Genomic DNA, 11,168 nt, shown 5'->3' with positions numbered 1-11,168 from the left:
GCTTTCGTTCCGGGAGCTGAACTTGATCAAAGATGAGCGCTACAGTCTTCTCCAGCTGCTCCGTGTTTTCCATCCAACATTTCAGACGGTCACAGCAGAGAAGCTCGCCGTCTGTAAAGTCGTGTTCATCTTTGACGGCCTGGATGAAAGCAGGTTTTTATTGGATTTCCAGAACAATGAGGTCGTGTCTGATGTCACACAGACATCATCAGTAGACGTGCTGTTGACAAACCTCATCAAGGGGAATCTGCTTCCCTCGGCTCTCCTCTGGATAACTTCCAGACCTGCGGCGGCCAATCAGATCCCTCCTACATGTGTTGACAGGGTAACAGAAGTGCGAGGGTTCACTGACCCCCAGAAGGAGGAGTACTTCAGGAAGAGATCCAGTGATGAGGAGCTGTGCAGCAGAATCATCTCACACATCAAGGAGTCCAGGAGCCTCCACATCATGTGCCACATCCCAGTCTTCTGCTGGATCACTGCTACAGTTCTGGAGCACATGTTGACTACAGACCAGACAGGAGAGCCGCCCAAGAGCCTGACTGACATGTACTCACACTTCCTGCTGGTTCAGACACAGAGGAAGAAGCACAAGTACCATGAGAGACATGACAGGTGGAGGAGGAGTCAGCAGGAACTGATGAAGACTGACAGGGAAGTTCTTCTGAAGCTGGGCAGGCTGGCGTTTGAACATCTGGAGAAAGGCAACCTGATGTTCTACCAAGAAGACCTGGAGGAGTGTGATCTTGATGTCACAGAGGCCTCGGTGTACTCAGGAGTGTGCACAGAGATCTTCAAAACCGAGTGTGTGCTCTTCCAGAAAAAAGTCTACTGCTTTGTTCATCTGAGCATTCAGGAGTTTCTGGCTGCAGTCTACATCTTCCACTGCTACACCAACAGCAACACAGAGGTACTGGCCAGAGTCATGAGAACACGCAACAATAAAGGAGTTGACATTGAGCCATCGTTGGATATCTTCCTGAAGACAGTCATGTCTGAAGCCCTGAAGAGCGAAAATGGTCACCTGGACCTCTTTGTCCGTTTCCTTCATGGCCTCTCACTGGAATGCAACCAGAGGCTCTTAGGAGGCCTGCTGGGTCAGACAGAGAGCAGACCAGAAGACATCCAGACAGCCATCAACAACCTGAAGGAGAAGAGCACCTACAGTGTCTCACCTGACAGAAGCATCAACATCTTCCACTGTTTGATGGAGATGAACGACCTCTCAGTACATCAGGATATCCAAGAGTTCCTGAAGTCAGAGAACAGATCAGAGAAGAAACTCTCTAAGATCCACTGCTCAGCTCTGGCCTACATGCTGCAGATGTCAGAGGAGGTTCTGGATGAGTTGGACCTGAAGGCATACAACACATCATATGAGGGACGACGGAGACTGATCCCAGCTGTGAGGAACTGCAGGAAGGCTCGGTTAGTCCTGATGTGAAATCAACATTATACAAACAGTGTAGAGCTGCTTCCATACCTGACACCATCAGAAATACAATAAAGATATGTAGTTCTCTAAATATTCAGATCAGGGCCGCCCCTGGCCAAATTGGGGCCCTAAGTGGCATTTTTTTTGGAGACACACACCGACACACACACACACCGACACACACACACACACACACACACACACACACACACTTCCCGCTGACCACGCAATCCCAGATGTATAATAGGAATAAAATGACGGCATAACGATATTCCATTAAACTTGACAAGCTCTATTAGTAAGAACAAAGTACTGTAAGTGGAATACGCAGCACTGTATGAGTCAACTAAAAAAATAACTTCAAACTAGAATAAATAAATAGATATGAGTCTCAAATAGTCATCAATTTCAAAAAAAAATATTTTAACAAAAGATGTTTTCCTAAAAAAAAAAAAAAAAAAAAAGGAACTTCAACCTGGCAAATATCTGAAAACAGGTCAGTGAAATAAACAAGCATGTGTGTTACAAATTAAATAAATTCAATTCAGATAGCCTTAAATTGATCTTCTTTATTGATGCATAGATTGATAGGCTATAAACTTAAGCTAATATATGACCACCAGCTGGTCAATTTACCACTCCTTTTTCACAGAGGTGAACGTACAGTATGTCTGGGGAAAATCACATGGAGAGAAGCAAATCTGAGTCACACAGTCCCTCCAGTGGTTTTTATCTGCACCTGCACCACCAAGAAAAAAACATTACAACACCTGCACCGGCACCTTACGAGTCCAAAAGGCAAAGAAACTTTCCAGCTACAGCAGTGCACTGACATAGCTTGTGTAACAAAGCGAAGAGGTGCCACTCTGCTCTATTTTCACTGGCTAACAGCAGCACACTGGCTTAGCTTGTCTATTCAGAGAAGAGGTTTCACTTTGGCTTATTTTTCAATCTATGTTATCACAGGCATACTACTGCTCATTCATTGGTAGTTGAATTGTTAGGTCTGTTTGATAAGTAATTTACATTTTTAAAACAAATAATAATTTAACGTAACAGACCACTGATGTAAGAGACTGCATGGTCCTAAACATCGTCATTCGTAAGTTCATGTGAATAGCCTGTACGTACAATGGTCAACACTCGGTCAACAATCTTTTAAGTTAAATGTGTGCATGCATTGACCCAACATCAACCCTCAGGTGAAATAATTACTGATGCATCCTCTTGTCATTTTTGTTCAATCATTAATAACATATCATTTTCACCTTTTATTGCTAGAACAACGTAATCGTTAAATAAATAAATAAAGTGTTGTTTATTTGTTACCTCAGTTAATTTAAGGTAATTTCTATTTCATTTGTATGCATTTTAGTCATTAACATTAAGAACACACTATTTTTTGGTAGTAAAATAAGAGTGAAAGGTAAAAAAAAACGGAATTCCCAAAAATTAAAACGTAAAAAAGGGAAATTCCAAAAATTAAAACGGCAAAAAAAATAAAACGGATTTTATAGGGCCCTAATAGCAGCTCACCCCTAAAATACTTCAAAATCAGACTTTTTGCTGTGTAATTGAACTTGAGCATCAGGTTTCTACTGCTTGGTTTCTTCTGATATTATACATGAAGCACCTTTCAAAAATTTGTATCCTGTAATACAATTTAATATTACTATAATATAACACTATATAAACACAAGAAAATCACAGACTTGACATTTAATCTGAAATTACAGATTTTCTGGCTGTCAACTCTCAGAGACTCACTGGGAAACCGTGGCCTCGGCTCTGAAGTCCAACCCCCATCTGACAGAGCTGGACCTGAGTGAGAACCAGCTGCAGGATTCAGGAGTGAAGCTGCTGTCTGCTGGACTGGAGAGTCCAAACTGCAGACTGAAGACTCTCAGGTCAGACTGCACTTTTTAATGATGTGTGAACATGTAATATTCTGTTAGCTGAACAGGAGTTTTACAGGCTTACATCTCAAATTGTTGTCAAACTGTATTTTCACAAAATCCTTGTGTGTTGAAGTGAAAAACTGTGAACGTCAGTGATGACAGTGTACATTATTCCAAGATGCAGGGGTCCAAATGGCCTCCGTCTGTGGGAATCTGATATTTATTGTGGTAATTAATGAACACAGTCGACTGTCACCATGTTTTTGACTGAATATCATGATATCCATATTGTGAGGATATTGTTAGGATAACTGGTTGGTGCTTTCATGAAAGTGTAAATTAGTGCTAAACAGTCATTAGTAATATGGATATGATGAGCGAGCAGGCTGAGGCCAATAACAGAGCAGCGAGGAGCGTCTAATAAGTTGAGAAAACTGCATCCCTTTACTGTAATGCAGCCTTTAAAAGCAGGAGAGGACAACACTGATGCCTTAAGATATTACCATATCCCAAATCCCACATCATATCTAATGTCAAATCACAGTATCCATATTATATCAATATATTGATGGGCCCACCTCTACTGCCATCACCTGGTCAGTCTGTTGAAATGCTCATAACTTTGGCCCTGATTGGTCAAGAGACTGGGTGCTGGTGTCATGTGATGCAGAAGCTCTTGTTCTCCAGTTTTACTCTGAGAAGATGGTAGACTGAAGGCATCTGAGGACTTTTCACTGAGCCATTCATTTGTTATTTATGGACGTACCTATGGCTGTTTTCATGTCTCCCGTATTTAGCACTGAATTTGAATTATTTTGGATCTTTTATCATTTCCTGCTTTCATTGTCTGTTTATTTGTGTTTTTAATATTTTGAAGTCTTTTCATTCCAGGTGTTATATTTATCTTTTCATTGACTCTGATGGTTTTGTAAAGCACTTTGGAACTTTGCTTTAAAGATGCAATACAAAGTACTACTTAGTACTATCAATATTATTATTATTAATATAATAGATATATTAACTATTTCATTGGTTTGTCTTTCCTTTTTCAATATTTTGAAAAATCTCTGACTGATAAATATCCAAAACACTGGAAATTATAGCTACATATTTTATTCTTTATTCAGATTGAGGCGCTGCAGGTTGTCAGAGAGCAGCTGTGATTCTCTGGCCTCGGCTCTGAAGTCCAACCCCCATCTGACAGAGCTGGACCTGAGTGAGAACCAGCTGCAGGATTCAGGAGTGCAGCTGCTGTCTGCTGGACTGGAGAGTCCAAACTGCAGACTGAAGACTCTCAGGTCAGACTGCACTTTTTAATGATGTGTGAACATGTAATATTCTGTATAGGTTTATTTATTTATTTACAGGGTTTCCCCCAGGATTTTTACGACCAAATGTCCCGTTGGCCGGGACATTTGGTCCCGGCCAACGGGACCAAATGTGTTAGAATGTAACAGAAACACAGAGTTTGGTTCGGACCCATACACACTTTATTTACATTGCTACATATTGCAAGACTGTATTATTGGCAGTGTGCAGCCTGGCTGAGAGCACTTCATCTTTCTTTTTTTTTTTTTGAAAAAGAGCTCTAAGGCTCTATTGTAGTTCAACTCAGCCAGAGGTGGCCCATTGATGCTGAGCAGCATGCATGCTGCCAGATGGTCCCCCTGCAGCCTGTTCCTCAGGTCTGTCTTCACCTACACATAAATGCAATTTAAAGTGAGTGGAACTTGGTAAATTGAGAAAAACCAAACCATCTCTGACTTACAGTTTACTATTAACCAAATGGCTAAAAACGGCCCTGCCTCGAGGTAGGGACTCGGAGCGGCCCCAAAAACTCCCGGGTGGAGCAGCGGCTTGGGGTTTACCTGGTGCTGACTGGATTTACTCTCGGTGCGATGTGGCGTCAACAGAAAGCAAACAGCCGGGCGCTAGGCGTCCCTAGCAACACGGCCAACACTACCAAGCTAACGCTAACGTGCTAGCTAACGTTAGCTAACAGTAACAACACACTTTTTAGTCGGCATTTTTAGGGACGCTAACGTTTGCTTTAGGGAACGTTAGCTAACGCTAACAACAGGCTTTTTTAACAACACGCATTTTGATGCCCCGGTCATGGTCGCTCAGCCTCCCGGTAACTTTACAGGAACGTCCTCTCACTCGGCCTCTCAGTGGAGACACGGCAGGTGAGAGGGCCGAGCGAGAGGACGTTCCTGTAGCAGCTCCTGCCCCCCAGATACTACCAGGAACACTGCAGAAGCCCCAGCCACAAGCCATCCACAACCCAAAAAAGCTCCAGCCCTGTCATGTCATATTGGGCTTTGACTTAACTGAACATTTGCTCTCACTTTAAGGAAAAAAATTCGGGATATACACTATATTACCAAAAGTATTCGCTCACCCATTCAAATGATCAGAATCAGGTGTCCTAATCACTTGGCCTGGCCACAGGTGTATAAAATCAAGCACTCAGGCATGCAGACTGTGAAACAAGACATTTGTGAAAGAATGGGCCGCTCTCAGGAGCTCAGTGAATTCCAGCGTGGAACTGTCATAGGATGCCACCTGTGCAACAAATCCAGTCGTGAAATTTCCTCGCTCCTAAATATTCCACAGTCAACTGTCAGCTCTATTATAACAAAATGGAAGCGTTTGGGAACAACAGCAACTCAGCCACGAAGTGGTAGGCCACGTAAAGTGACGGAGAGGGATCAGCGGATGCTGAAGCGCATAGTGCAAAGAGGTCGCCGACTTTCTGCACAGTCAATTGCTACAGAGCTACAAACTTCATGTGACCTTCAGATTAGCCCAAGTACAGTACGCAGAGAGCTTCATGGAATGGGTTTCCATGGCCGAGCAGCTGCAGTCAAGCCACACATCACCAAGTGCAATGCAAAGCGTCGCATGCAATGGTGTAAAGCACGCCGCCACTGGCCTCTAGAGCAGTGGAGACGCGTTCTCTGGAGTGATGAATCATGCTTTTCCATCTGGCAATCTGATGGACGAGTCTGGGTTTGGAGGTTGCCAGGAGAACGGTACATTTCAGACTGCATTGTGCCGACTGTGAAATTTGGTGGAGGAGGAATTATGGTGTGGGGTTGTTTTTCAGGAGCTGGGCTTGGCCCCTTAGTTCCAGTGAAAGGAACTTTGAATGCTTCAGGATACCAAAACATTTTGGACAATTCCATGCTCCCAACCTTGTGGGAACAGTTTGGAGCGGGCCCCTTCCTCTTCCAACATGACTGTGCACCAGTGCACAAAGCAAGGTCCATAAAGACATGGATGACAGAGTCTGGTGTGGATGAACTTGACTGGCCTGCACAGAGTCCTGACCTGAACCCGATAGAACACCTTTGGGATGAATTAGAGCGGAGACTGAGAGCCAGGCCTTCTCGACCAACATCAGTGTGTGACCTCACCAATGCGCTTTTGGAAGAATGGTCAAAAATTCCTATAAACACTCTCCTCAACCTTGTGGACAGTCTTCCCAGAAGAGTTGAAGCTGTAATAGCTGCAAAAGTGGACCGACATCATATTGAACTCTATGGGTTAGGAATGGGATGGCACTTCAGTTCATAGTATGAGTAAAGGCAGGTGAGCGAATACTTTTGGTAATATAGTGTATATCGTATATCTATATTCAGCCAAAATATATCGGGATATGACTTTTGGTCCATATCGCCCAGCCCTACTGTCGGTCGCAATGCAATGTTAACATTAATAACATTAGGGTCGTTTTCACAGGCTTGAACAAAAAATGGATTAAACTTAATCTTGCTTAGGTACCTTGCTCTCGCCCTTTTCTCTCCCTCTGCTTTTTACCGCCTCCACTCTTGAGCGCGCAGCAGCAGCACAAAGCAGGTGGGTGATAACTCCGGTGCGTTTTGAAAAAAAAATTAATTGCGGCGTAGTGTAACATGTCGTGATATTTAATTTATCATTTAAAACTCTGATTATAGTAAGTATATGTGCGCAAATATATGCTATGTGTGTATGTAGGGTCGTTTTCACAGGTCATTCATACAATATACTTTAAATTGTTAACACCCGAAAAAAAAAAAAAAAAAAAATCATCATTCCCAAGCCGTGGCGGCTTTTATTTAGCCGTGGCGGTGCGCCACGATCAATTACATGTAGCGGAAACCCTGATTTATTTGGCATTTCTGCTTTATTTGATAGACACAGTAGAGATAGACAGGGGGGAGAGAGGGGATGATATGCAGCAAAGGACCTGAGGTCGGATTCAAACCCCCGTCTCTGTGATCAGGACTGAGCCCTGGTTCCAGTGGCGGCTCTGCCTATGTTGGCGCCCTAGGCCAAATTACTCCCTTGCGCCCTTCCATGTTACTACTCCTACCAAAACCACTACTGCATGGTGCTCGCTCTTAGCCAGTGAGCCACCGGGGCGCCCGACACACAGGTTTATTGACATGAGTACTTTACACACAGAGACAATCAGGGGCCGGTCAGAAAGCTCTGAAGTTTAGTTTAACCAGCAACAAACAGCAAGTCACTAACTTGAACCACAGACTGGTACTGATGCTGTGAAGACAGGATCATGTTTGGGGGCGCACAGGGGGATTAATATTAGGCGTGCTTTTATATCCGCTAATCTAATCCCAGACACGCGGGTGTGTTAATTATTCATCAGTGCTAATTGTTCATGTGTCTCAGATGTGCACATCACTCTGAGGACTAGTTGTCTTCACATTATCAACAGTTTCCCAGCATCACCTCTAGGTGTCGCCAAAGGATCCATAGCTGTAGAAACGTGCGTACCCCAGCCATGAAGTTGGTGTACGCCACGTTTTTGTGCGTACGCACCCTTTAGATGAGGCCCCTGGTGAGCCGTCGGTTCCAGATCTCTGCTGTGATGTGAGGAAGAAAATCAAACACATCAGGGCTCATCAACTCCATTTGTCCAAAAGGGTTTTTTTAGGCAGACACTGTGGGGAGCAGACTTTCAAATAACAACATTTTCATTTATTTAGGAATAATTAGCCTATTATTGTTTAGTATTTTCACTTTCTTACAAAATGAATAGCTGTATCAGTGTGAGCAGGCTGCTGGACAACATGGCAAATCCATAATAATAACTAGATACTGAAGTAGAAAAAGCTCTCAGAGCTCAAGGAGCCAGTTCACTGAGGACTGATGCTTCTGCACTCTTCCTGTCTTATAGTTTATTTTTTATTCTTCATTCAGACTGAGGGACTGCAGCTTGACAGAGAGCAGCTGTGCTTCTCTGGCCTCGGCTCTGAAGTCCAACCCCCATCTGACAGAGCTGGACCTGAGTGAGAACCTGCTGCAGGATTCAGGAGTGGAGCTGCTGTCTGCTCTGGTGGAGAGTCCAAACTGCAGACTGAAGACTCTCAGGTCAGTAGAGGGGTGGAGTCAGTCCTCTGAGGTCAGTAGAGGGGTGGAGTCAGTCCTAGAGGGGTGGAGTCAGCCCTCTGAGGTCAGTAGAGGGGTGGAGTCAGTCCTAGAGGGGTGGAGTCAGTCCAGGCGGAGCAGCTTGGTTGCTTGGTTCTTGTGCTGGACACAGTCAGTGCAGGCAGCATTTCCTGGGAAATGTCCAAAGTGCTCAGTGGCCTCAGGACTGGACAGAAAGACAGAGAGAGATCAGCCAATCAGAGCAGCCACAGGTGTGTTGGGGTCATGTGACCTGCAGGTGATGATGATGATGATGAAGAGGATGATGGTTTTGTGTTCATCCCTACAGGCTGGAACATGTAGAAGACTGGACTCCAGCTGGCAGCCTGAGAGGATGTGAGTACTGAGACACACACACACACACACACACACACACACACACACACACACACGCACGAAGTACAAAAACAAACAAGGCTCTACAGAAAGTGTGAGCGAGCTGAAACTATATGTGTGTGTGTGTGTGTGTGTGTGTGTGTTTCCAAAAGCAGCTAAAATTAAAGCTGCAAGCAGCGTTGGACGGGCCCTCGCCCCCCCCGTGCACGTCGGGGACGGCGCGCGTGTCGAAGTGCAGACAATTCGTCCGTGTGTGCCAGTTTTAAGGGTATTTTTCGGTGCTTTTATTTTGAAAGAGTTTTGGGCTTTTATTTTGAAAGGCCGCGGAAGACCTAGTGTGTGACCGACAGGACTACTGGCAGCTGCTGCATGATCACACCAAAATGCAGGCACACACACTCACTCACTCACTCACTCACTCACTCACTCACACAAACACACACACACACACACACACACATACGCACGTGCACACACACACACACACACACACACACACACACACACACACAACGCCAACAAAAACCCACTGGTAGTACATTCGCTGCTGGTGCCCCTCCGGCCACTAGCAGCGCCCCTCCAGCAGATGGCGCCCTTAGCATGTCCAAGTGTGTGACTGACTTGAGTACTGGCAGCTGTGGCATGATCACACCAAAATGCAGGCAGACAGAGAAATCCTCATTCAATCCAGTGGAGAAATCCAGAAAACCCACCCCTGTTTGAGGTGTCACAGCTCGGTCACCGTTTGAGTTACAGACTTGATTCAAAGTTTAAACGAGTCACGAGACTCGGATCTATAAATCTCCCATTTACATGATTTTGCTATCTTTTACCGTTTTTGAGTTATGGCAGTTTTAGTTTGAGAGTGTTTTCTGCTCCCTCTGAGCTCTTACAATGGGTGTGTATTGCGCATTCCTGAGGCAGCTAGAGTGAGTCACATGTCCAGGCAGAGTGCAGAGCAGAGCACACCAGAGTCAAAAATGTTTGAAAACTCTTCACAGCTCCCACAAACTTGGTCCAATCCACATCAAAACTACATAGTTTTGTAGGAATTTTTGTCCTCTTTCCATCTGCATAGTTTTCAAAGCCGTCAGGCTTTTACTTTAGACTCCAGGGGCTTAATTAGTGCCAAGTGTCAGCCTGTGTACACCAAACTCCATGGGAAAAAATGAGGTTTTGGCTCTGGCCACTCCGACTTTGAGGGCTTATAAAATCCAAACGAATCGAGTAATGACGGAATCTTTAGCAACTTTTGTTCAGCACTGTGTCCTCTGTCATCTGTTAAATTTTCAAGCCGCTGACATTTACGCCCTGAGAGGAGAGAGATTTTGTTCAAAGCGGAATTTTGTGCATGAACGTGAACATTCCAACGCAAATTGCGGACTTCCTGTTGGTTTTAGAGGGGGGGTGTCAGCACGTAATTTGTAGGGCTTGATGAGATCTACATTTCGGCGTTGGTTTGGTGTTTCTATCACATTCCTGTGGGCCGCAGTGGCTGCCTTTGTGTGCCTAGGTGGCGCTACCGAGCCCATTTTTGCACTTAGGGGGTCCGTTTGTCCATTTTATCAAATTTTTCGCCAGACCTGGCCTGCGTGCCGAATTTGGTGAGTTTTGGAGCATGTTTAGGGGGTCAAATTAAGGTTTATTTTGACGTAATAATAATAAGAAGAAGAAAGGAGAAAGGAGAAGAAAAAACACTACAATAACAATAGGGCTTCGCACTGTTCCAGTGCTCGGGCCCTAATCAGCTGACATGACAGAAACCGACCTTTCCTCTGTGTCGATTTATCTCACACATAAGCCTGGTATTTTTTGTTCCTTTATTAGTGAAAGAAAGGTGAACAAGTCGAGTGCAGAGAGTGACAACATTAGAAAACATTTTAGAAAAGGAGAAGACAGGACTGAACAGATGTGGAAAGAAAGAAAGAACCAGACAGGAACTCAAACAAAACAACACAGAAAATACAAAGAACAAAAAAAAATTAAGAAAGCAAATCAATTGTAGTTTACTTTTGGTGTGTGTGTGTGTGTGTGTGTGTGTGTGTGTGTAAGGGGGGGTGTATGAA

At 44.4% G+C, this 11,168-nt stretch overlaps 1 protein-coding gene across 1 annotated transcript in view; it reads left to right on the top strand.

The window, feature by feature from the left end:
- The window catches only part of LOC115369203 (NACHT, LRR and PYD domains-containing protein 14-like), a gene marked incomplete at its 3' end in the record, with an annotated part of 59,358 nt that extends 50,717 nt beyond the window's left edge, over positions 1–8,641 (top strand). The window contains exons 11-13 of the mRNA XM_030065770.1: positions 3,172–3,342; positions 4,461–4,631; positions 8,539–8,641. Of these exons, the coding sequence (XP_029921630.1) occupies positions 3,172–3,342; positions 4,461–4,631; positions 8,539–8,641 (445 nt within the window). The remainder of the gene's footprint in view (positions 1–3,171; positions 3,343–4,460; positions 4,632–8,538) is intronic.
- Between the last annotated feature and the right edge of the window lie 2,527 nt (positions 8,642–11,168).

Source organism: Myripristis murdjan, chromosome 12, assembly GCF_902150065.1.
Source record: "Myripristis murdjan chromosome 12, fMyrMur1.1, whole genome shotgun sequence".
NCBI lineage: Eukaryota > Metazoa > Chordata > Actinopteri > Holocentriformes > Holocentridae > Myripristis > Myripristis murdjan.
The sequence above is the reverse complement of the archived record's forward strand: the minus strand, read 5'-3'. Positions and strand labels throughout refer to the sequence as shown.